Source organism: Motacilla alba, chromosome 5 (assembly GCF_015832195.1).
Source record: "Motacilla alba alba isolate MOTALB_02 chromosome 5, Motacilla_alba_V1.0_pri, whole genome shotgun sequence".
Taxonomy (NCBI): Eukaryota; Metazoa; Chordata; class Aves; order Passeriformes; family Motacillidae; genus Motacilla; species Motacilla alba.
The window spans coordinates 56,793,891-56,820,998 of record NC_052020.1 but is presented as its reverse complement, the minus strand read 5'-3'; the positions used below and the strand labels follow the sequence as shown (position 1 = coordinate 56,820,998).

Genomic DNA, 27,108 nt, shown 5'->3' with positions numbered 1-27,108 from the left:
TATGTGATAAACTACTGAACAGGACAAACAGTTTAGGAAGCACAGCTCTTAATGTTTTCCTGTTGTATTTTAAATACAGCAATGATGTCAAATACCTCACAAAAGTATATTTGCCAGGGCAATTCCTGCTTTTTGAGCTCTAAATTAAGGTGAAAAAGTTGAATATCTGCATTCTGTTTAATGCTCTCCTCAACAAAGAGAACGTTCAGTGTTAAACTCTGCTCCTATCATAGAATGAATTAAAAGTGTTATTCTGCAAAATAATTACCCACATGATTTATAGCAGCATTCTGTAATTATTTTGATCACTCTGACTTCACTAGAGTTGCATGTGAAGATAAAAAAGTCTTAAGTCGTATTTTTTTCCTAGCAACTGCAGTAATGTGAACCTCCTGCATGTGCTTGGGACACAAGACACACGGTGCACACTCTGTTTTGTTGGTTAGTTACAGCTTGCTTGGGCATCAATATTTTGCGTACTTGAGAAGAGGGAGAACTCCAGAGCAGGGTTTGGGGTGAGGGGAAGCAGAGGTGAATCACTGCTGCCATCCCCCTACAGCTGAAGTATGTGTTTTGTTTTTGTTAGCAAAGCATGTGAGCCAAGGAGTGCATAACCAGTCCCCATGCCTTACATTTGAATCACTGTTGTGGTGAGATCAAATATAAACATTTCTTGACTGTTTATTTTAACACAGATGTTTCAGAAAGGTTGACAGTGGCTGGAAGAGACAGTGTGAAGAGCTTTGTTGGATATATGGTGTCACTAATGGCTGGTGCTGTATTGCAATAAAAGCATGTTATAAAGACGTGATGTTGTCATTTAGAAAACTGATCAAATATATTCCATGGTCAAGTTAAACATTTCTGAAACCCCTGGTGTACTGATTTTTCTGCTAGTGCAGCTGTTAGTTGGGGCCTCAGGTGAAATCTGTTTCTGAGGTTCTTTTCACAGCTAATTTTTGTCTACAGTCTTCAAACAGAAAAGCTCATCGTTTGGTTCCATTACTTTGTATTGTATAACAGTGATTTGCAGACTCTTTGATGCTTCCCAAGGCATAATTTGCAAGTATGTAAAATGTGTGACCTATTTTGTATGATTTTTTAATAACGAATGCACAAATAAAGTGATGTGGATTAGAAGGGTGGGTTGAATGGTTAGGGTGTGAAAACCATGAAGATAAACCAGTCAGTTTACACTGCCTGCAAATATCACTTATTCTCTTAAGCATGAATATTCGCTGCATCACATCCCAAGGAGGAGGTGAAGGAGGAGACAGTGTGCAGTGTATGGGTCTGGCTTGAATCTTGATTCACACAAGAATACACAATACATGTGATTTTATTTCCAAACAGATTTCCTCAGATTTGTCCGGGGCAGTTGTCTTTCAGTGAAGCATGAATACACGAGGGTTTTAAGTAAATCTGCAGCGCAGACATCTGAGAAGCTGCTGCGTAATTTAACCGAAAATCTAAGGATGAGCTTTCACAAGATGGCTGAGCCAAACTAATGGCTTGCTGCTGCCTAAAGGGACAGCTGCTCTGTTCCTTCCCAGTCCTGCTGCTAGTTTATCCAGTGTTGCTTTTTTCCTTTGTGCAGACTCTGGCATCCTCTTGGGTGATTCTTATAATTTAAATGTTTAAAAAAAGCCAAATAACAACCGAACCCAAAAAACTGTGAAACCCCTGTCTTAAAAATCAGTTTGCTTTCATTTCCCCATCACTACCAGAAAAGCAGTGTTAGCAAGAATTTGTGGCCAGCAGGTAGGGATCTAGGGAATGCCAGTGTCCTGGAAACATTGAACTCTTTCATGGCTCAGTAGTTGCAGGGAACAGCCATTCAGATGTGTGCCAGTTAACAAGTCCTCTTTCAAATTGGTTTCATACATAGTTCTTTTAGAGGCTTTTGTCAGAACCATGAATGACAGTGAACATAAATTTTTCAAGTAAAGCAGCTGAACATACAAAATTATGAAAAGTGCAGTTCAGCTAGTAGTAGTGTCCTTGTTTCAATAAGATGAAAGCAATGCAAATTTGACTGGAGACACAGAAAAATCAGCTTTATAGCTGTGTACTTTGGGCATCTTAACATTACTTGTACCATTATTTAATGTCTTCCAAGAGGATTTTTAAACTAGGCATTTAAGAAATATCTTAATAATCTTTTTTTTTTTTTTTTTCCTTTGTAGAACTGAAGGAAGGTCACCATGGGAGCATTTTTAGACAAGCCAAAGATGGAGAAGCATAACGCCCAGGGGCAGGGGAATGGGCTGCGCTACGGTCTGAGCAGCATGCAGGGCTGGCGCGTGGAAATGGAGGATGCGCACACGGCTGTGATTGGTTTGCCAAACGGACTTGACGGATGGTCGTTTTTTGCTGTCTATGATGGGCACGCTGGATCCCAGGTTGCCAAGTACTGCTGTGAGCATTTATTAGATCACATCACGAGCAACCAGGATTTTAAAGGGCCAGATGGGCCACCATCTGTGGAAAGTGTAAAGAACGGCATCAGAACAGGTTTTCTGCAAATTGACGAACACATGAGAGTCATCTCTGAGAAGAAGCATGGCGCAGACAGAAGTGGGTCAACAGCTGTGGGTGTCATGATTTCTCCCCAACACACGTACTTCATCAACTGTGGAGACTCGAGAGGTTTGCTCTGTCGAAACAGGAAAGTTCACTTCTTCACACAGGATCACAAACCAAGTAACCCGCTGGAGAAGGAGCGTATACAGAACGCAGGTGGCTCCGTCATGATTCAGCGTGTGAATGGCTCCCTTGCTGTTTCGAGGGCACTTGGGGACTTTGATTACAAATGTGTCCATGGGAAAGGTCCTACAGAACAGCTGGTCTCACCCGAGCCTGAAGTTTATGAAATTGAGAGATCAGAAGAAGATGATCAGTTCATCATCCTGGCTTGCGACGGTATCTGGGATGTTATGGGAAATGAAGAGCTGTGTGACTTTGTAAGATCCAGACTTGAAGTCACTGATGACCTTGAGAAAGTTTGCAATGAGATAGTTGACACCTGCTTGTACAAGGTAGCCAGACTTGAGAGAAGGAGTTTACTGTGCTTTCCCTATTAGAAGTTTATGAGCAAGCTAATAATAACTTTGCTTCCAGTCTATAAATATTCAATGGTTTATGGTAACATGACTTTGACAGTGATGACCATGTTTCCTACAAAAATGATAGAGGGGGAATGAACACCCAACAGAAACAATGTTTTTCTGGGTGGTTTTGGTTAATTAAGGTGTTATAATCATGTACAGATACACTGTGATCAGTGGAAAACTAGAAGCTAATGGGAATTTATGGACAAGCTAAAGACAATAACTGCCCTTTTCTGTTTCATAATGTACTTTACAAAACCTCAACTCTTAAGTCTTAATCAGGCTAGAGAGTATATTTCCCCTTCCTAATCTTCCCCTGCTTTCTTGGGCACGTAGCATTAACATTAATGTCATATTTACATCAAGATAAATGCTGAATCAGTGAACCTTGACTTCATATTTTGAAGACCTGGCTTCCTAAGTTAGTTTTTTATTTTGATTTAATTATTGTGTTTCTTACTCGCTGTTTTGTGATACGGCTCTGAAACCAGCTCTAGTAGATGGAAACTATTTGGTTTAACAAAACTATGTAACTTTGTGTGCATTAACTTCTACTTTGTATTAATAAGTTGCAGCATTATGCAGTTACTGAGTTTCATAGCTTGATACTTATTTTGCGAAGGCAAACTGGCAGTCATAGAGCAAAAGAGCCAACTTTTTTCTAAAGAAACAAGACAACATCCCTGCTCTTCCCACATGGCTAACAGGATCATTGTTTCCCATCTGGAAAATTGTAATTGCTTACCAACACCTTGGCAGATTGATAATGGTTATAATTTTGGTTACTGTTTTTCTTTGGCAGTCCTAAAAGCAAATATCAGAAAAGGAACAGCGGCTTGCGGTTGCTGTAAGCTTTGCAGGAGCCAACTGTCAGCATCCCCCCACACCCATATACTGTTGTTTTGCACACTGGCTTGTTCTTGATCTTGCTGACATCAGTGGAGTTAATTAGTGTTAAAAGTTAAGCCTGTGGATGCATGTTTGTAGGCCAAAGCACAGGGGTATTGAAAGTAAACCAAACAGTTACTTTGCATAAGCAGAATGTGTTTGTATTTTTAAATATTCAATTATTGGAGTTCCTTCATTTGGAGTTTTAAATGTAAACGTTTTTTTGCAAAGATCTGGGTACCTTACAGCTGGTTTTCTAACAAATTCTCTCACTTTCAGCTTTTCTTGTTTTAAATGAAAAGGAGAAGAAAAAACCTAATAGCTGTGATTTTTAGTGGAAGCACTGTTTGCCTTCAGCACCTTCCTGATTAGTGCTTTTGAGCAGTAATGGTTTTGTTCACTCATTCAGCTGTTCTCCCAAAATGATTGGGTGGCACTTAAAACAAGATGGAGCACAACTTTGTAATTACACATCACTCATTACTAATGTCAGTTTTTAGATGCCAACGGGGTGTCTGTGACTGGCTCCATGTAGTCTTCAGACCATAAAAGTGGAAAAAACAATGACTGAAGAGTTGTACTGAATGAATGGGCCTGGAATTCTGTGAGGGGATTAATTCTAATGATTATATTAATCCATAACAGTGCAAGTTGGATTCTGATACCATACGATTTGTGAATTTCTGTATTTCAAATGCTTTGATGTGCTTTTAGCCTGGTGTGTATACATTTCTCAAATCATTTTTTCTTTTCCACCAGGGAAGTCGAGACAACATGAGTGTGATATTGATCTGTTTTCCGAATGCACCAAAGGTATCACCAGAGGCGGTGAAAAGAGAGGCAGAGTTGGACAAGTACCTGGAAAGCAGAGTAGAAGGTGGATCATTTAAAAAAAAATAAGTAACTTTGTTTCTAAACAGACCCCCTGGCCCCCTTCCCCTTCCAACAATTAAACCCTTAACACCTACAGGCTTTTTAATAGACCTTCAAGTGCCATTGGCCATCCTGTGTACCTCTGAAAAAGGCACTCATATATGTCCTGAAAAAGTTCTGCTATGAAAGTGCAGCAGCCTGTAACCCTGAGAATTATTCAGGATGGCAGAGAATTCATTTGTGCCCAGTGTTCTTCCTGAGTCTGTTGACAGCACTGACTTCAGACCAGTGAATCCTGGTTCCTGTCAGATGGAGTTAAAGAAAATAATCAGAATATCTTATGAAGTGTCTGTGAAGATGGTCATTTGAGTGCCATTTATAGTTAAGTACAAATCAGTTAGTTGTAATATTTTATTATCCAGTAATAATAGGGTTACAATTTGATTACTATAATCTTTAAGCACCTGCTTACATATTTACTTATTTGAAAGTACATGAGAAATTTGTCAAAGCTAATCTTTAAGCATTCATGACAAAAGCTGGGAACTCATCTTACTCTGATAGTAACTTAAAATTTTTTCTTTAAATTTGTATTTCAAGAGTTCTTAAACTTTAAATTGAAAAATTGAAACTGTGAGTCTGGGGCTTTTTGGATCACATAAAAATGATATTTGAAATCAATTAGATTCAAATAATTTCTGATTTAAACTGCATTTATAGTGCCTTTTGATATTTAAAACCAACTACATCTTGGAGTTTGTTTCTGAAATCTAAGACATGCTGTATGCATTATTTGCATAGGTGAAGTCTATTTTTGAAGTGGACTCCTCTATATGTTACAAGTCTAGTTATGTGTGTGTATACTTCCAAGAATCCTTAATAGCACCCAGGGCACGATAGGCAGAGTTCTCCACAGCTATGGTAGCAGTGGTTAGTAAGTTAGAGGAGTACATTATGCACTTTTTTCCTCCTTAACTTGCATGATGGTAACGCAGTGCAGCTCCAGAAATTTCACAGAGAACTTGCCTGCATGGGGATTTTGGGCTCAGACAAATCCATGTGCAATTTTTAAAGCACTTACAACCTGTGTAAGTGCTCCTGCAGAAATTACCACGTTTTTCGAAGGCCTCGCTCGCCAGGTCTCAGCAAACTGCATCTGTTCTGCCCCTGAACAAATGCCCAGGCAGACATTTCTGTGTTTTAATCTCCACACTTGCCTGAGAGGAGAGGTTGGTGCACAGTCAGTGCTGGTGTGAATCTCCCTGACAGCGTGGCAGGAATGTCCCAGTGCAGTCACACTGCGGGAGGGAGGTGTCAGCAGAGCAGGGAGCAGCTTGGCACCAGGCGTGTGAGGAGCTCGCTGTGTGTGCCCACCCACAGATCTGGTGAAGAACAAGTGTGCTGTACATTCACACATTGATTCACAGCGTGGTAACTCTCCTTATCTGGGCAAGTGCTGCCTTCTTATCTTAGATATTGTGTCTGAGCTCAGACAAACCCGTGACCTAGATTATGAAAATATGATGAAGCCAAGGCTGCATCTTCAGCTGGCCTCATCGTACCCCAGGAATGTTACAGTGAGGAAAGCTGGCATTTTTGTACAGCTGCTTCATTTTGTGAAGGAACAGCCTAAACACTGGACCTGCATGTGGTTATGGTACATACGAGCAATTTGGCTGCTGGTACTTTGCATTTATACAGATAGGAAATTTGCTGGAATGATGAAAGTGTGATAATTGCATAGAGGCAGAAGGATTCTGTATGTAGTTATAAAGCACTTTAATAATAATTTAATAGGATGATGTCTGAACAACTTGAGGAAATATATTGTACTTCCTCTCAAGGGTCTTTGCTTAATTTTTAGAGTTATCCTCAACCTTTTTGTCTGTTGTTGCACAAAAATATTATTTAAATGAATGAATATTTAGTAAACACTACTCAACCCAGCAGTGATTTGTATCAGCTGTTTGCAGAATGTGGCCTTTTAGGACTTATGCATGAAGAAAGTTGAAAGGCCTGAACTAAGGCAGAATTTCAAGAACAGGAGTTGATAACTTTGTTATATTTAATATATAATTAATTCATTTATGTGCCATTGCATTGTTTCTGAAGTGGATAATGCCTTGTTGACTAGTAAGGTGGGACTGCTGCAGCATCTGAAACTTTATACACTACAGTGAATAATCTTGCTCTTATCTTAGGATAGTATAAGAGTGGCAGTGCTTAACTCTAAAAGCCTGATTTTTGGCTGAAGGAACTAAAAATTATAAAGAGTACTTTTAGAATGATCTTACTAATCTGTAATATCAATTTAAATTTAAAAATCATTAAAATGGAAACTTGGTCAAAATGCATATTACATATTTTTATGCACTTCAGTACTCAGTGAAGTCCAACAGGTAATGACAGTAGATCCTTTTGAATGTGCATTTTTTTCTGGTTGTATTTTTATCCCCTTGGCCCAGAATATACCTTTATACTGTTAAAAACTAGTGCAAATTTTAAGACTGAATAGGATTTAATAATGATGATCATCTTGAATAAGGAGAGATAATTCAGATTTTTAAAAATGTAGAAACTTTTCTACCTACTATGTCAAGACTCTCCTGATGTATTTGTGGTCCAGATTTGTAGCTGCAACAAATAATGGAAGAAGCAGCAAGTGTGGAGAAGCATCCTTGTGCCATTACTTGCAATAAATCAATGTTACTCCTAAAGTATCATGTGGACTTCATGGTAGAACTAATCAGTCATTCCAAAGTGTGTTGCTATTATTTGCACTAATATGTGTTATCAATGTGTTGCCTCTAAACAGAAACTTGTCTAAGCTTTTTTTTTTCTGTTATTTTTTTTTTTTACATAAAACCATTCCATAATAGGTATTCCCTGCAATATTTATACCTTTGTAGAGGTAAATAATTTTAAGTTAGCTGTTACATGTTCCTTCCCTAATTTTCACATAAACAAAGTTCTGGCTTTTTTCTTAAACTTTGTATGGAATTCCCATTTTTGAATCCTTTATTTTAGGGTTGTGAGTACATTTTTCCAGTACTTGATGCCATGAAAATGTGTAGAAGGTTCTCAAAGTAAATTAAAGACTGGGGGGAGGGTTGAAGATGTATTGAAACAAGATAATTCCAATAAATTAAACACAGCTAGCAGACCGACTCCATTTGTTGTGTCTTCAGTGTTCATTCAGTCTGTATCTATAGTTTTATCAAAATATAAATGTATTCATTTAGTGGAGACTGTATGTTAAATGTACTGCAGTTACAGGTTGTGAAACTGTGTAGCATAGGTCAACTATAAATTCCTTATTTTTGTACAGCAGAACTTTAGAACTAGCACAATGTAGCATATTCTAGATGTTCAAAATTGCACAATAAAGGAACTTGGCAAACCAAATCTGAGATCTTGGCTTCTTATTCAGATTTAAGATTCATAGATTATTTCTTTGCTAAATGTAAGATGGTAAAATGAACTTTGGCTGTAGATTTTGAGGAAATGGCAAGTTTTTGAGGTGTCTCTGGTGTGCAGTGTCATGTATTTAAAATTCAGCTTAAAGCTTTGTGCTGCAGAGTTTGATGCTGGTTGAGGACTAGGCAGTGTTTCTACTATACCTTGCAAATAATTTACACAGCCTGACTGCAAAACAGAGCTGATGGTTTTTGTAAACACACACAGCCCTGAAAAACCATTACATACACAAAAAGTAATTCACAATTGTTTTTTAGGTTTTGTTTGTTTTGACTAAAAAGGACTGGATACATGTTGGTTTTAAAAGCTTTCAATGTGTCTTATCTCACAAATTATAAAATGGAAACTTGGTATGTTCTTCTGGAATTTAGGGCAAAATCTGAATGCTTGAGTATTTTTCAAAAGTGGTACTGATGAATTCCAACTACTTTCAAACTGTGTAAATGCTTTATTACATGAAGAACAGTGTGCATGTATGTACATGCATGTATAGATGTGCACATATGTACACATTATTGTATGCATGTTGCAGTATTCACTTGAGGGTGAAAAGCACCAGGTCTTAATAATTCACGTTTTGCAACTTCTGAGAGCTCCTGTTTACAGAGAAATGAATGAGATGCATTTTAAAAAATGTTCTTGTTCTTTAAATTTCATCAAATACCTCTTTAAGAAATGACTCTTCAGGGGTGGTGTGATCTTGAATGTCTTGAATTCAAATAAAACTGTGTGCTTTTGACTTGAGGAGAAAAGTGAAAAAAAGAAACACACACAAAAAAAAAAAAAAAAAAAAAAAAAAAACCAAACCCAAACCAACCAGGCCCAAGAATATAAAGGATTAATGTCTTGACAAATGTGGCTGTGGCTGCAATACAGAGTCTCTTCACCCAGAAGCTGGAGTGGATCAGCTTTAAGTTTCTGCCCTGAATTTAAATATCACCTGAGTGAAGGATAAAAGTGTCAATTAAATGTGATGTCCCTGGCTTTTAATTTATGTGTAATAGTCCTTAAAATTTGCATGTTGCTGTAATGCAGTGAGGTACAAGTATTGGTTAATACACATACAGCCATGGGAATTACTTCTGGCATGTCTAACCTTTTATTTCTTGAAAATACTTTGTTTTCTGTGATGGCAGAAATATTTTATCTTGTGTTGCAGTGATAAAGCTGATGTTAATATCTGCCCCGTGCCTTGGGCATACTGTGGGAAGATATTACATCTTCTGTCTAATATATAGCAGGAAAGCCATTAAAGATTTTTTTTTCCCCAACGTTACTAGGTAGCTGTGTATTTCTAAAACCAAGTCAGCATGTGAACAGCAGTAAATCTGTCAAATCTGTTACAGGTTTTTACTTATGGAACCAAAATTAACAATTACCATGTTGAGTACGGTCTGTCGCTTTAATTTTTTATTATTTTAATTATTATTATAACTTTTAATGTTAAGCTGCCTTTTTATAAAACTGAGTGTTTCAATCTTTTGAAGTTAAATTTGGACTGCACTTACAAAAAAAGTACTTCTGATTCCCAGAGATCATAAAGAAGCAGGGTGAAGGAGTGCCAGACTTAGTCCACGTGATGCGTACGTTAGCAACTGAGAGCATCCCAAACCTCCCGCCGGGGGGGGAGTTGGCAAGCAAGTGAGTTCACATCAGTGTACATGTGGGGTTTGATTGAAATCACTTTGTAACTGCAAGGCCACTCTTAAAAAAGTTGGGGGGCAGGGAGGGGAGGAAGGGCACAGGACAAAAAGTGATGATCTGTTCTCCAGTTTTGATTACTCAGTTGTTCTGGATGAAAAGGACAAGGCTGAGAATGGAGTTGATTATGAATCATTGCAAAAATTAAATGTCAAACTGAAGTTTTGGGAAGGAATGAGGGGTTTTTAAGGGTGGCCTGAGTGTCTGTTTTTTGTAATTAACTGGGGTTTCTGGGGGAATGTTACATTTGAACATGTGCAAATAATGCCCTGACTTTAATTACTTGGGTTGAAGTGTGATACATTTCAGCAAGAAGTGATATGCATAAAATGTTTTGCTTGGCAGCTTTCTTTTCTTGTCTGTAGCCATGTTGTAATTGCTTAAAAATTTGCTTTTGTTCCTCTCTGCTTGTGACAAATCTTCAAGCGAGATAGAAATCTATCAAAAAAGAAAAGTGGGAAGTTAAATTTGTAGCTTTATATAGCTGACTTTGTCCTTGAAGGGTTCGGTGGTGATGCTCTGTTGTTTCTCAAATATTCAGTCTTTAAGGAAGCAATGTGCTCAGCTTGTTTGCACCCTAAACCAAGTGCTTTTTGATTCAAAAGATTCTTCATGAGCCTCTGCTGTGTTAAAGTGGATTGGGCACATATGATACAGAGTGTTTTTGACTTTTCAGAGTGTGATTTTTGTCTTGTTACACCAAAACTTTAGGCACATAATTGAATAAATTAAAAAATTTAATAAATTATGAAGGGATAAATTGAATAATTTACAAAGTGATAACGGCAAAGATGGCTTCTAGAAAACAATATTGTTCCTACAGGAACTGTTTGACTAGGAGAAGAAGAGATGGCAATTTAAAGTATAATAGCATCTATTTAGGATGGGCTGCTGTAGTGTTGAAGTATGAGTGAGTCAGTTACTCATGAAATGCAGCATACAAATTGATTTTTCTTCATCTCCTTTGGCTGGAAGGAGAACGGCTGTGAAGAAATGCTGAAGTGATGTGACTTCAGCAGGATTTTGTGTCTCAGTGATGCTAGTTTGAATAGGGACTTGTAGAAATATTGATTTAATTGGATGTTTATGTAACTTAAAGCACTATTGCCAATTTGGAAGGAAAATAATGCTTTCCAAGAAACCTGCCTGTATTTAGAATCAAGGATACCTATTTCTTGAAAGATATGGGAAACTTTCCAATCCATGTATGTAATGTACCTTGTGTGTAATTGCTTGATTTTATTGCTTTAAATCCAACCTCTTCTTTCATGCCCTATAACCATTCACTATGATGTTTATACATGGTAGTTCCTGACTCTTCAGTGTTGCAGGATGATTACAGAGCTTGTCATCTGCTTTTTTTCTTCTCTTGCACTCCTTTGTGATTGCTCTGCATGCATTCATCAACAGTTTAAAGGTTGCTCTTTGAAGTTTGTTTTGCATCACAATCTGCTACTTCATCTTACTTGGTTCTGCAGAAGGGGATCCAAAAGAAAGTTGCATTTAAATTCAATATGTCATTTCTGGTTTTTACTCCCTTCTTTCCTTCCTGTTCTCCCTTCAAAGTTTTTTCCTTATATACTGGGAAAGGCATAGACAGCTTCTTCCTTCAGCCTCACATTCGCTTGTGTTTTGTTTTTTGGGGTTTTTTTATTACCTGTTTTCAAGGGGTTTTTTGACTCTCAGTTTTTCACCCTATGTTAAAAGAAATAAATAAAAATCACTTTGCTCATTTGCATGTTGATTTCAAATGTATTCATATTTTATGAATCTATTTCTTATCAATTTTAGAAAAGTCAAGAATCTCAGAGATTAAGGTTAATTTCAAGCTGTCTTAAGTGTGCTAAGCAGGGGTCTTTTTAAAAGGAGGTAACTGCCAAAATGCTTGAATAAATTTTTTGGTATTTTTTTACCAGACAAAATTTATCTCCTTCTGAAGATACAATACACAAACCTGCAATTTTTTTGTCATTGTTGTTGGTTTTTTTTTATTAAAAAATTGCAGGAGAGTATTGGCCGTGTCATGGTAGAAAAGTACTGTTCTAGATCTATTTTTTTCATGTTTGCACGTGGGAAGTACGTTTTAGGACATAACATAAACAAAAATGTACTTCAGAATGTAATTTTTTTGTGTCCAGAAAATAACACAACACTGTTCCCCTATGGAAGTAATACAAAATACATGCCATAATACATGAGGTACTACTGCAGTGGTTTTTGGGCACAAATGACCAGGACATTCAGTGTCCACTGAGGTTTCTGCTGCCCTTTTTCAAAGGGAAGACCTGACTGTCAGGTTGTGCCCTTCTCCAGCTGAACTCCAAGGGACATTCAGCCTTGTTTGTCTTGAGCCTCAAGGTTTTGAAGTTTTTTTTTAAAAATCCTTTTTTTTTTAAAGGTTTTTAAGTGCTGACTTGCAGTAAAAATGGTTCTGTGAATTTGGAATCTTCTAAAGTTTGCATTTAAATTAAAATTGGGAATTTGACTTGGAAAAAAAAAAACAAAAAAGAAATACACAGCCTTAAAATCTCGTGGGTTTTTTTTTTTCTTTGCTCTAGACGGAGTGTGATTGAAGCTGTGTATAACAGACTGAACCCCTACAGGAATGATGATGCTGTAAGTATCTTTTCTCTTACATTCTCTTTCTCTCCACCCCAATTATTTGAGCTGTTTCATAAAGAAAGGTATTGCAAATTCCTGTTAAAGACCCTTTCCCCCAAGAGAGGAATAACACTGTTGTGCTTTTTGGATTGTGTTTTGTAATTGTTTTCTGCTGCCTTCTGCTGATCATCATCTCAAAACTCCAGTAGGGTTGATTCATTTATCCTCTGGAATTTCATTATTTCAGTCCTGGTTGGGTTTCCAAGTGCTGCCAAATGGTGGAAAGAGTCATGGGGGGGCCTTTTTTTCCTCTTCTTTATAGGAGACATTTTTTCCTAAATATCAAGAAGAAAAATGCTATGTTTAAAGGTTAAATGGATGTGTTAAGAATGTATTAGTTTACCAAATGGACTGTGTAAACACTTTTATTCTTAAGCATAGAGCATCTTCAAGCAAGCAAACACTTTGGGTTCTTACGCGTCAGTGCTGAGAGAGGCATAAATCCCCTGTCAGGATGAGGGGAAGAGAAACCAAACAGTGAGCATGAGCATGATTCCAGTGGCAGTTTGACCACCAGAAACAACTTTCTGTCACTGAAAATACAGTATCTCATGGAGCAGTTAAACTGATCCTTTAACTATCAGCGGAAATTTCTTCCATGCTTGGATGTGACAGAAGTGAAATGCAGCCAGACATAAAGCTTGTGCGTTGGCCTTACAACTGTGCACTAGTTTTATTTGGCAGCCTTCGTTCTATTTTTAGCATTAAAATTCCTAAATAGGGGCTGAAAGAGGAAGCTTTACCTTCAAAATACATTCTGTAATATGTTGCTGTTCTACAAACGTACAGTACACAAACTTTGTGATCGTGTTGTCAACCGGGATACAGAAATTTGCATATGGAATAGTTGGCAAGCAGCTCCTGCATTTTTACTCATGCTGCTTTTATTCTTCATTCTTGAAACAACCATTTTGCTCTTGCATATAATTGCTCTCCTTTGCTACTTCTGGTCTTGAAGGAAAAGCTGGAGGTGGTACTTTTGCAAAGGGCAATTTCAGTTTGTGTTTTTTTAAGTACACCTCCGTGCCAACTGTTCCTCTCTGGTTTGCAATGGATTCTGTGTGCAAGTTTGAATGAAGGGTGCAGAATTTCAGTGCTAAGAAATTATCATGTGTGGCATTGCTTGAGACTTAATTAGCCTCTTTCCTCTCCAAGGAGTCACCAAGGCAGTGCTTTTGAAGAGAAGTAATAATATTTCTACCTCCTGCAGCCTCAGTAATGATGGGGAGGCGTAGCTGTGGAAGCACCAGGATGAGCTGTTGTAAAAGCCCATCCTGCCCCTTAATTGCTTAGGGAAAAGGAGCAGATGATGCTGGAACCACCGAAGTGGTGCACAGGAGCAGTTTGCTCTGACTCCTGTGCTGCTGATTCAGCTGTTACTTCAGCTGCAGAGCTGTGGCCCCGCTTGCTCGTGGTTAACCTGTGAGCCCACCTGACGAGGCAGAGAAAGCTGAATACAGAGCAGTCTAAGCAAGGGAAAAGGAAACAGGCCTGACACAAAGGCAAATGGATTAAAAAACACTTGGTAAAATTAAATACTGGTTAAACCAGGATTTGGTTAAACATTTGTCAGGCTTGTGGTAGTTATACAAAATCTGCTGTTGCCTGTGGGCCTTAATGGAATGAATTTTCAGGACACTCAGTTATTGGATAAGTTGAAATACCAAATGGTGTGACCATACAATTATGACTTGGAGCAAAGCATGCTTCTACTTTCAATATTTTTTTTTGTTATATAAATTTATTTTTTTCCCCTTGCAGTTTTATTACCATCCAAAATTACAATTTCCTTCAGTTGCCTAAACTACACTTCTGTAACCTTAAATTAAAAGTGTTAAAATAGCTCTGAGTTATAACAGGGTGTCAGTTGATGTCTGTATCTTCCCATGCAACGAGGGAGGGCTGAGAAGACAAAAGATGATAATGGTGATAACACATGACATGAGCACATCCTGCTCTTTTCTCACACCTGTGAGCTGAGTGTATCCATTTTGTGTTACTTCTTACTGCTCAGGAAATAGCTAGAAAGGCTCTGGAAATGCTTTTGAGTAACATGCCTAGGATCTTATTTTCAGGATTGATGAAATGCTCAGTCATATTTTGAAATTTCTTGATTCTGATGTTTTGTTAATTAAGAATATGTGGGGTTTAGATACTTTTTAAAAGCTGTTTATGAAAGGGGAGAGAAAAGAGACTCCTGAAATGATTTAAGTCTTTACCCTTTTCAGTCTGGATTATCCAGAAACTGCCGCAAGGATGGGCACTCCAGACTTTAAAGGGTTCCTTCTTTTTTCTTTAAGGATTCTGCCTCAACTGATGATATGTGGTAAAACTGCTCATCTAGCTGTGGAGTTCACGTTTCATCCTGCAAATGAAAGTGCAGCCCAACCTCAGTGACCCTTCTTAACATCCATCCTCAACCTTAATTAAAGAAGGGAATATGATGTGTTGGTGAGAGTGACTACAGCAGTACAACATCTAGCCCAGGAACTGATCTTTTTTTGTAAAACAGACTTCTGTAAACGTGATTTCAAACCATAAATCCATGTTGTAAATCAGACTCCAGCAATTTATGTTGTATGATTTTGTTTTTGTAAAGTGCAATTGTCTTTGTACAAATGCTCATATTTAATTATGAACCGCTTTAAATCACTATAAAGGTTAGAAGAAATGTTTTGGCTTGTGTGATGCAACAATATATATCCCTTTTAAAAATCATGTTGTGGTTTTGGATTGCAAGGAGCAGCAGCCTAGCCAGCTAGGTGCTCAAGAGGTGCACAAAACTGTTAAAGATAACTTTTTGGTTTATATGGAAGCTGAACTCATGGGCAACCTACCAGAAATTACAGTGTGTGAATTTCGCTTGGCAATGGAAAAATAACTTAGGAGTAGTGCACATTCTTCAACAAACATACATCATTTTCTTGGATGCACTCCTGCTCTCGCATTGAGTCGAAGGGATTTGTGATTTTGAGTTCAGTGGGAGTTAAATCATGCCCTGTTAACAGTATCCTGTTCATACACGTACCAATCTTGGGATTAGAACACCTTGGTTCTTTGCACCTCTTTTTTCATTAACCCTTACCTGAAACTACTAATCACTGAGCACAAAGACAACTTTCTACATAAAGTAGGAGTCTGCAGCATTTTTACAATCCTGATTGGCTGGGTCTGCTGCTGTTCCAAGAAAAATACTCTTGAATTCCATTTTATCAATAAAGCTTGATTTAACAAACAAGACATTTACCCATAAATGTGTAATTCCTTCTTTTCCTGCCTTTTAAAATGTCAGTGCCATTGTAAATGATATTTTACTTGTGGAAGAATATTTTTCTTAATTGGTAGCCCATTTTTAAAATGGGAAGGATTTTGATTATTGCCCAAGACATAGCCATATGCTAGAGGATGATGTGGGATTAATCTGTTACCCTATTTTTTACAAATGTGGGTTTTTTCAGGCTTTTTGCTGTTGGTTTTTTTTTTTTTTCCCTCCCTACTGAAGATGTGCATTGGTTTGAATTTGCCTACTGTTTGATAAAAATACATTTGTCAAAGCCTGACAATCTTTAACATTTTATGGTGTGTGTTTTTAATTGACCCACTTACTTAGAATGAGAGACTAGTGGTTAAACAGTACTTGTGATTTGAGGTATAGCATGTTGACAATATTTAACTGTTTGTTGTTTAAAATTCTAATTTAAAATTTTATAAGATAATAAACTAATTTGATTTAAGCTTAGCTTTCTCCCATTGAGCATACGAAAATTAAGTTTTCAAGTCAGTCGTGTTTGCAAAACTGCTGTTTTGTGCACCTTGTATTGTCTTTTTGGTTGAGAATATTGTATTTAATATGTAGTTTACTCATTTAGTAGGCAGATTCCTCAAAAGGAAAATCAGTAAAACAAGTAGATTGTAACATTTACTGCAGTTAAACAGAATCAGAACTTGGTGTATAATTACTTTTTGATAGGAAAATGTAGTACAATGCATTTTGCTATATTTGTCTTTCCCTAACTTTGACATATACATATTTGTATATATAGCCTTAAAACTAATGCAGAGTTAGGGAACACTGAACAGTGAAAAAGTAACTTATAGTGTCTTGGAACTAAGTATAGTATATACCAGCAAACTTTTATTTTATCCCTCTTGTCTATGTGGGGTGCTTAAACGTAACTTCATTGTATTCAGTTTGTAATCTGTTCAAGCATGAATGAAGAAAACATAAGCACTATTTGTATTTATAAATTTATAGCAATTTTTGCTTAAAGAACCAGTTCCTTACCTACCTATGAATAAATGCTTAAAATGTCTAATTTTGTTGTAGAGTGCAAAACTATAATGATGTTAAGTTATAGCTTCACAGGCACCTAATTAACGAGCATATTTAATAATACATGGTGTATTAGTGCGAAAAGCTAAAGTTAATTTAGGAGTAGGCAGATAAAGTTCTGTCCTTTTTTTTTCATAGAGACTAAAGTTTAGTTTTGGAAACTGCAAAACTTTGAACTGGACTGTGGAACCTTTGAGTTTTAAACTTTAAAAATCGGAAGCAAAACTGTGGTGTGAAAAGCCATACTTCAAACCATAATCACTTAAACTGTCTCAGTGACAAAGGAGATTTTTGACGCCTCTTCAGACGAGGTCTCCTGAAGGTTAGAAAGAAAATAATTCTGCTGTTGCTACAGGTGATGTGAGTAGGTTTGAGGGTAGTGGCAGAAAGCCCGTTTCAGGCCTTTCTCTCTCCCGCCTACGTTCAGCGTTTTGATGAGCTCAGAGCACTGAACTGTGATGTATGCATAAACACTGCCATTTTAGATACAGACTTTGATTACAGAATAAACGAGTTAAGTATATAAAGCGTCCTAGAAAAGAGGCAAGCTGTACTTTTTTCACTGCTCTGAAAAGAAAAAAGGCACTTTTGCACCTTTGTGCATCTCCTTCTTGCACCAGAAACTTTTTTTTTTTCAAATGCTAAAAACATTAGCACCTCAGGGGCAAGGCAGCAATTTTTATTTTGAAATATTGTGTGCTATTTATTTCCCTCTTGGAAAAAGATTCATGTGTGACAAAAATGAAAATTGTGTGATGTTAACAGATGTATTTTTAAATACATGTTCAAATAGGATGGTCCCGATTTGCTTGTTTTTAAAAGGAAATGACATTTGTAAAGCTACTTTGCTTCGTATGCCATGCAACTTTGTTTTCCTTCTACATTTGACAGTTTCACTGGCTACAGTTTCTGTGAGTTTTGTTATAGTCAGATTAAATGTTTGGCTGATCGTTCTGGGAGAATACCTGTAACTGCTTTATAGACAACTGTTCCAAATAATTCTCGCTAATTCAGCATTGAAAATATGTTCAAGACAGAGGCTTCTAAAATGTGCTTTAAACCAGTGTTGGATGAACTAAATGCAGTGACATTTAGTAGGATCCTAGGTTTGCAAGGCTTTGTAAATGCTTTGTATCCGTAGAGTCCCTGGTACTCTGCTGGGGCAGGAACAGAGCCTGAGCCTCTCAGCTGGGCTTGCTCTCAGCTGGCCCAGGAGCAGCAGCACCACCACCTTGAGGCACAGCCACCACTCAGTTAAACTTTGAGCTGGAGTCAGAATTGGAGAGGGAATTTCATCAGCTTGTGGTTCAAGTGCTCTGAACTGCGGCAGGCGTAGGTTGTGTCAGCGAGGTGCCTGGTGAATTCTGAGCAGCAGATGAGTCATGGGAGCATTACCTTGAGAGTCCCTGCAGGTGCCAAAGCTGATCTTTTCAACATTTACTTGTAGCAAACTGACTTCAATGTCCATTACATTATTTATTGCAAAGCTGGTGCTGTCACTATATAGGTTCATGTCTGAGCCATTTTGTTCAGTTCAAGGGTTGGAAGCTTAAGATGATTTAACAAAATTAGGGATCAGTTTTCACTTCAGTTGATTCCCTGATAAGAATCCCGCCTTAATTTTATACCGGGATAGGAGACACTTCCTCCTGCATTCCATTTTTAGTAGTTTATGGTTTAAGGATATGGTTTCATGATCTTAGGCCAAGACTAAACCATTGCTCCTCGTTTGCCCCTACTGCCTTTTTTTGTGCCAGTGCTTGTCCTTAAGTGCGTGTGCAGTTAGGAGAAAGGAAAAAACTGTCCTCTTGAGCTGGATAAAATGATAATCCAGCTGTGGGGTGCTGGTGCTAGGGAAGAATGGAGAGTGGGGAGACAGGACGGAGAGCAAAGGAATGCTTGCCCCACCCCTCCTGCCACAGTTTGGGAAACCACACCCAGCTAAATGATGGCTGTGTAGGGAGCATCGAAGCCTTTGCAGATCTTTCCCCACTTGAGACAAAAATATTTTTTTATAAACATTTCTTTTCTTTAAACTGGAACCATCAAACTTCAGTCTCCATGTCTTGTGTGTGAGTTCTGTGCTGACAACCTTCCTCTGTGTTCACATGCTCTGGAGGTTTGTAGCTCTGTCCCGTGGGAGACAGCATGGCTGCCACAATTAGGTTAATGATATGGTTGTTACAGCTTACCTTAGTTCAATGTACATCAGGATTTCATCATGCCAAGATGCTCACCTCCATCTCTGCCTGCACCTTCTTGAACTGCTTTTGTGCACAAATGACTTGGTGTGTTTCAATTCCTTGGTATTTTAAGTTGGCCATGGCTGAAAGGGGCTAACCTTTAGGAAAGGCAGTGCCCTTTTCCTCATCCTTTGGCAAATACAGTATTGGGTACAAACCCGATGGACCTTGCATTGTACCTTGCATAGGTTCAGAAACAGCAAAACTGTAGAGCTGCAGGGCTGTACCTGACATTCTTGTGTAGAGAATGAATTGTTACTTGGTGCCAAGCTTTACCAGCTGTGAAAATAATGTCTGCTAGATAATGAGTGTGGCTCCTAGTTACTACAACTACCTGTGTCTGAGGTGATCATAGCTGAGCCTGGATGGACCAGTTCAGGGTGTAAACTCTCCATCTGGCTGGAGAGGTTTTTTGACTCTCTAAGTGGTGAAAAGAGGCTCCAGACATGAATTTCCAGGATGCTGTAGCGCAAAAAAATGAGTGTGATTCCTGCTATAAGCTGTAAGAAAGGAGCAGAATTTAAAAGTATCACTCTGTGGCTAAATAATTTTGACTGACCTGTCTGAAATACTGATCAGAGACTCCAGTCTTCTGTGAGCTTTTTCTGTGGAGTGCTTGCACAGTCTGCAGCTTTCTGCAGACCCAGGTGTGCACATCTGAAGCACTCTGTGGCCTTATTTTGCTTAATAACGTTGCTTTATAAATGAGGTAGCAGCCACCTGGGCTGTGGCACGTGTTCTCAGGAGGTCAGGAAGCTGTAGGAAAACTTGAAGCTTCTCTTTAGCATCATGGACCACTAAATGCATCCAAGTAGGAAAAAAAAAATAGACATAGACATGTTAAAAGTTGAGTTTACATTGTCTCCCACTGACAATTTGTTTCTAGAAAAATGACAAGTGTTTCTACTGTTTGCTTAATAAGTGAAAAAAATGTCTGGAGCTTTAATCTCCTGATTGTGTCAGAGGTGTTGACTTGTAGTTACTTAGGCTTTGTGCATATTCCTCATTTGCCCTGTGTTTTTGTTTGATGTTCCTTTTGAGTAGCAGTGATACAGATCTTTCTTTTCCCCATCTCCTGTACACATTCTTCTAATGTCTTTGCTTCCAGGCTAAGGGAACAGGAGTGATATTGATGTCTTAGGAAAGTGTTTTGAGAGAGGTTTGCTTTAAATGCAATGACCACAAAACCCCTCAACTTTTACACCACAGGAGTTGGGGAAGTGGGCTTAACTTAACAAATGCCTTTTATAGAACCAAGAAAATCTCGAAGTGTCAAAACTTGGGTAGAAGTGGGATGACAGGTGGTTTCTAGAGTGGTTTATGCATAGCCAGATTTTTACACATAACTTGAACTGATTCCTGCCCAAGTACTTTTTAAAATATCACTAGGCACCTGCTTTTTTTTTTTTTTTTTTCCTTTTTTTCCAAAATGGGAAGAACAAAACCAATGATCCTTACTACTGTGTGACCAGCCATTTGTCTGAGGTGTGGGTGCTGTGTCAGGCAGTACCATTTTCCTTCAGGAGCACGACATCAGCACTTCTCAGCTTGCTCAGTAACATCGAGGCAAAGCTGAAATGCCTTTTTTTTCCCTTGAAGTGTTGGCTCTGAAGAGCTTGGTGGGAATGTGGGGTTTTTCCAGGTGGACAGGACTCCCCATGTGTGTTGTGAGGAGGCCTCTGGAGTTGAAGGAGCTGCCATTGTTATTTATTTTGAGAAATACCTTTAGGAATAATGAGAAAACAGACTGGCAGGTCCTCAAACATTCAATGCTTTTATTCTGTTGATGCCTGTAGAGCAAGGGCCAGAGTTTCAGTTCAGCTGTTACTGAATTCCAGCCAGTCTGAGCAGTGCAAATACTGAGTACCCAATTTCATTTTCACTGTTGGGATTTCGGGCTGGATCACAATATTTCTGTTCACACTACAGGGGAAAATTAGAGTCAGATAGGCTTGGGAAAATCAGGCACAAACCTAACTTTACATCCTGCTGACGTCGATGGAGCTTTTGCTCACAACATTCAAATTCTGCACATGTTGTTAGAGCCTTAACTATCCCACTTCTCTTGGAATGAAAAACAAATGTAATCTTTATTCAGTTTAGGTTTTGAAAAAGCTTTTCAAAGCCAAAGGGAAGACAGTGGTAATGTTAAAGCAAAATGTTTGGTTAATCTGAGATAATTTCTTAATTCTTTAAATGTCTGAGAATTTTTTTGCTTTTTAAACCTCAGAAGAGCACAGTTTTAGAGATTTGATCTTTGATGCAGTGCATTTAGCTGTAAATAAATGAAATCCATAATGACATATCCAGGATGGAAAGACAATGAGACCTTGAAAATGTAGGAATGAATGTCCTGAATATACATAGAATTATATCCATGCCCAGTGATGGACTCCTGAAAGGTTGGAAGTAGATGATCTTTAAGGCTCTTCCAACCCAGACCATTCTATGGACCATTCTGTGAAAGGATCTTTGACAGTGTTTATAGGGGAACTTTCTATTCTTGCTGAGTGACGCCAGACTGAGAAGTCTGCTGCAATTTGGAATTTCCAGCCCCTTAAATTGGAAACTGGGCATTGCACACCAGAGTCCCCATTGCTGGGATGCTGTTACCCCACATTCCATGGGTTAATGCCCTGCAGCCCGTGGGAGTTGGGGTTTCCCAGCCTGTTCTTGCTGATGACCTTGGGCACCAAGAGTTAAATTGTATTTATTAACCAGATCTAACTCTTTGGTGCCAGGAATCCACTTTTGGGAGTAAGTGCTGGATTATGCAAATGTTCTCAGCAAATGGTGCCGGGTATTTCACTGCTTGGAAAACTCAATTATTTGTGACCAAGAGTTGATAGGAGACAAAAACTGAGTTTCTCCCAGCCGGGGAGTGCTGCATATCTGAAACGTGTGAGCTTTGACTTCCAGGACCAGCTGTTTGATAAATCTTTATAAGCAGAGATTTTGGGTTCTAGCATCTGTCTTGTTCCTAAGACCACGTACAAACATGCTGAATTAGAGAGTTTTCACCTGTCTTCTCACAGAATTGACTCCACACCGTACCATAAGAGTCTCGTTTGTAGTGACATGCTGTGCCTGTCTTTTTAGAAAATTCATGACCTCTTTATATCTATTTTGTGGAAAGTGTAACTTTTTTCATTGATGACCTGTATAAATGTGTGTTACGAATGGAGAGATTTAAGCTTGAAAAGCATGTTTGCAGATTACACAGCTTCATTATGGAATTTATAAATTTAACAGAGTAATATACAAGAGCATAACTATTTTCCTTAAGTAGAATGTATAACAATATATAATAAATTATTCTCCACGTAGTTCACCCACTATTTACAGTTTTACACAATTCAAACTGTGTGTTTACAGAAAGTTCAATAAATGTATATTTTGTACTATGTACAGATTCCTGGTCCCAAAGAAAATGTGTGAACTTAGTTTCTAACTTAACTTTTGAGATTGTACTTTTTTTTTTTCTTCTTTTTTTTTTTTTTTCTTTTTTCTTTTTTTGGTTTGGAATCAGTTGAACAAACTGCGTTACGCCTGTCGATGGTGGAGGCTTGCATTGGAGTAAACGGGAATTGGAAATATTTCTAATCTACAAAAGTGATTCCACTAAATAAAACAGGCAATTACATCGTGTGTGTGTATTTGAGTGCTACACAAACCATCCTCGCATCTCTTTTACTGTCCCTGATTTACAAACTTTCCAGGCCTCCTTCAGTTTCCTGGCTTAAGGGAGTTAGATTAAAATGAAATACTGAGGGCTTATCGTGATCACTTTTAGTTACAATTATTAAAATCCCTCCTTTTTGCTGTTTTTTCCCTTTCATGTTGAAATTCCAAGATAAAGCTGCATGTGCTTGGCTCCAGCCCCAGCATTCCCCTGAGGCCACCTGGTCTGGGGCTTTCAAGAGAACTAGGGATGGATTAGGATGCCCAACTTCTGGAATACTTCATCACGCAGGAGCAAAATACATTTGTATCTTTTGCCCTGATTCGAATTCAGTACTGTAAAATAAAAGCTAGACCTTTGTGATAGAATTTCTAAGAATTTAGGGTCGCTAAAGGCTAAAATAAATATGGCTTTAGCCTTTATGATTGGAAGGAAAAATGAGCCTGGATGTAACCAGTTCACATTTGTCATCCGTGGAAATCTTTATAGACAGAACTGGAAGGATTTTGGATTCAATAAATTAAATCTGGGGAGGGGGCCGGAGGGGATTCTGCTGTCGCCTGAGACCTGGAGCAAACTTGTCTGTTATAAGAACTTAAAGATTCAGCCCCATCCCTTTAAGGATTAAAACTCAGAACCACTGAATTGTCTAGCAAAAGAAAAGAGTCTTTTCTGTGGATTAAAAAAATGGAATTGCTATGATAAGATTGACTGTTAGCCTTGGTTCACATTAATGGAGCAGACGTGGGAGACAAAATATATCCCTGCATTTTCCAGCTCAGAGTGTACAAAAAGACTGGTTTATCTGATCTAACTGAAAATATGCATTTTATGTGTTTTCCCTCAAAGCCAAAGAATAATATACCCCTGAATAGCATTGTTGGTTTGTTTAAATGGGGTTTTTTTAATCCTGACATGTAATAATAAATTTCAATGCCATCCAAGCTGTTTAGATAGAAATATTAGGTCAACTGCAGATGTTCATCGTGGCTGAATTTCATGAGGCTGCATTTATGTGAGCTAATTTAAAAGAAGCAGAACCCTGAAGCCTGGTTAAGTCATTGAACTCATTTCAGTTTTAGTCTTCAGCAATTTTTAAGAATATAGGAGATTATTCTAACAACTTCTGAAGGAACAGAGGTGAATTTGGCAAAAAATAGAAAGATGATCTTACATTTACTGAAGGTTTGACTCGATCTCAGAGTCTTTTCCAACCTTCCTGATTCTGTGATAGAAAATACTCAGACAATTGTCCCTGCAAATCCACATACCCAGGAGAGGCTCTGGGACTTGGGTGAACATGCTGCTTGGCTGTCATTTGTGAGCTTGCAGGGCTGGAAGTTCACCAATACAATGAGAATTCCTATATTGATGAAGTTAATTTGCACATACCAATTTTAGTGCAAACTTTCCTGTGTTTTTACTGGAAGTAGGAGAGCTTAAAATTATCTGTAGCCTTTCAAATGTCCTTCTTAGCCACAGCTGTGGGAGAGATTTATTCTCTTTTCCCAATTAGCAGCTTTCTCTGGGGTACGTGCTCTACTTGAAGAAAATGCTTACTACAGGTTTTTAATCCTATTAAACAGGACTGAAAACTTTGTGACCTACAACTTAAGACTTGTCTGGAATTAAGGATTTGCTGAACAGACATTTGAAACGGGGAGTTTATTTGAACAGTAGAGCAGATATGATGAAAATACAATTAGCTCTGTGTTTTCTTGTCTTTACCTCTGCTCCTCAGCAATAGAAGTGTTTGTGGCACTGTCCAGTGTCCTGCTGGTCTCTTTATAGGTGTCACCTTGCTGAAGCTGCACCGTGGCTCTCCCCTCTTGCTCTGAACAGAGCACCAGAGTTTGCTCTGGCTCGTGAGCACCAAGTGGAACTCAGTGAGAACACTCACCTTCCTCCTGTCCCATGCTATAAGAAGGTAGCAAAACAGTTCAGGGTATATCACAAGCATGCAATAAAACATTTTGTTAAAAGGCTTTTAAGGAAACAAAACATTTTCTGGTCTGTTTTGAAAACAACCTGTGGAGTCTCTGGGCCAAGAGGAATAGGATTATTTGAACAAGTCTATCCTCCAAGTCTTTTGAGCTGTGGGTTTGTTTTTTTCCCCCCTGCATTTCCCTCTTATCCAAATTACCTTTTCCAAAAGGCCAGAAGCATTTTGAAGTATTATTTTAGAAGAGTAATTTATTCTTCTGGCGATCATCCCTGTCAGGGCTAGAGGAGTCTGTTACCTGAAGAATATGAAGTGACACCGTCAGCTTAAATCAGTCTTAATCCTGAGAATGTTTTAGCTCATGTTGCAAGTATCTGGAAGTGTGCACTTCAGAGTGGTTTTTGGATCTTTGTATTTGCAGTTGTTATGAAGTTTGGTTTTTTATTTGGGGGATTTTATAGCTTACCTACAGCTGCCTTAGCAAACTATATGTAACTGGAATAGGAGAGCAAGTGAAGTCACCCCCCAGCTGCTTGTTGTTAACTCCCAGTAAAGAACTGGAGATTGGTCAGATGTCAAGAATCAATTTCAGGGAGAAAATAAAACCAAAGCAGAAGGCTGATTTAGAAGGCTTTTAGTGATAGTAATATCAATGAAATGTGCAGCATGAATTTAAATAATGTAAATATTTAATTGCAGAAATGTATTAACTTAATGCTTCTACACTCTTAAAGCTCATGGGAATTTCAGTATGAAAACTTTATTGTTCTGTAAGGAAATGTTGATAGGTGCCAGCCCTATGGGCCCTGTTTCAGATATTAGGCTGAGGGTCTCAGTTTGCCTGCACCCAAAAACCTCAGCATGGGCATGAGTTCAGTGCCAGAATAAACCTGCCCCAGGCCACAGCCCAGCTTTTATTGTCAAATAGCCAATGCTGAGCTTTCATATTAGCATTTGATAAGGGGTGTGCTCACCTTATCACCTGGTTTCTAGATAGACTGTAGCCTTTAGCCTGATTTTTATATTCCCTTTACCCAGGGATCAGCTGGGTCTTGTCCTGTGGCTGCCTCTTGCCCTGCCTGGAGTGAAGCACCTTCCTCCTGCCCCCTCTCCTGTGCACCCGATCCCTTTGATTTTTCTCCCTTGTCCATCTCTTTTTGGCCTGAAGCTGCCAGACTATTCTGTAAAAGTCTGAAAATCCCCTCAGTGTTGGGAGCTGTGTCCCCTCTTGCATCCTCTCTGCGTTTTCTAGGAACAGGAATAGTTCTAGGAATAGTATCATTCTACATGTTCCCACCAGGCCGCGGGTAGCTGTGGAGAGTGATCAGGTTCTCCCCTGTTCTCTGCAGGCTGGACCCTCTCCCAGGCTTTGAGGCACTGCTAAAAAGCCAAACTGAGTTTCCTGCAGGCAGGTAACTCACACCGTGGTGTGAGCAGCCCTCCCAGCCCATCTGTGCCCCTTCCCGCTGGCCAGATCCCTGCTGGCAGAGCCCTGCAGCATGTGCTGAGCATCCATTCCCAGCTGGGGCCAGGCAGCTCCTCGCGTGCTCAGGAGTAAAACCCTTGAGATGTTTGTGTGCCAGGAACTCACAACTCATTTCCTCTGCTGCTTCTGCTGCTCTGGGGGATTTTTCTGAGAGAAGAAAGAGAAACAACAGAAGACACAGTTGCACAGTCTGTGTTAGCTGACGCAAAAAAAGATTAATGGAGCTGCTTCTGACCCTTTTTGATTTTTTTTAATTTCAGTACTTGCTTGACTTCAAAAGTTTTTTTTGCACAATTTCCTGGGAAATGTTTGTCTGGTGAACTGGTGCTGCTGTATCATGTTCTCAGTGTTTGAAGAGCGTGTGGCTTTAAGTGATGTAATCCCTGTGCTCCAATTTATGAGTTCTGTGGAAGTAATGCTCTCCAACCTGATTCTCAATTCACTGGATCATAGAATCATTTGCATTGGAAAAGACCTCTAAGATCACCAAGCCCAGCTGTTTACCCAGCACTGCCAAGGCCACCACTCACCCATGTCCCCAAGTGCCACATCCACACATCTTTTAAACACCCCTGCTGTTGGTGACTCCACCCCTTCCCTGGGCAGCCTGTTCCTGTGCCTGACAACCCTTCTGATGAAATTTTTCCCTAAAACCCAATCTAAATCTCACCTGGCACAACTCGAGGCCATTTCCCCTGTCCTGTCCCTTGTT

General features: G+C 38.8%; 1 protein-coding gene across 3 annotated transcripts in view; it reads left to right on the top strand.

The window, feature by feature from the left end:
* The window catches only part of PPM1A (protein phosphatase, Mg2+/Mn2+ dependent 1A), a 35,845-nt gene extending 12,916 nt beyond the window's left edge, over positions 1-22,929 (top strand). For 2 of the 3 annotated variants that reach the window (XM_038137677.1, XM_038137676.1), the window contains exons 2-6: positions 2,187-3,038; positions 4,758-4,875; positions 9,881-9,989; positions 12,608-12,665; positions 14,939-22,929. In XM_038137677.1, coding sequence (XP_037993605.1) covers positions 2,205-3,038; positions 4,758-4,875; positions 9,881-9,989; positions 12,608-12,665; positions 14,939-14,986 — 1,167 coding nt within the window. In that variant the 5' untranslated portion in view covers positions 2,187-2,204 and the 3' untranslated portion in view covers positions 14,987-22,929. The remainder of the gene's footprint in view (positions 1-2,186; positions 3,039-4,757; positions 4,876-9,880; positions 9,990-12,607; positions 12,666-14,938) is intronic. The other variant, XM_038137678.1, reaches the window with a different exon arrangement.
* Positions 22,930-27,108: the final 4,179 nt, after the last annotated feature.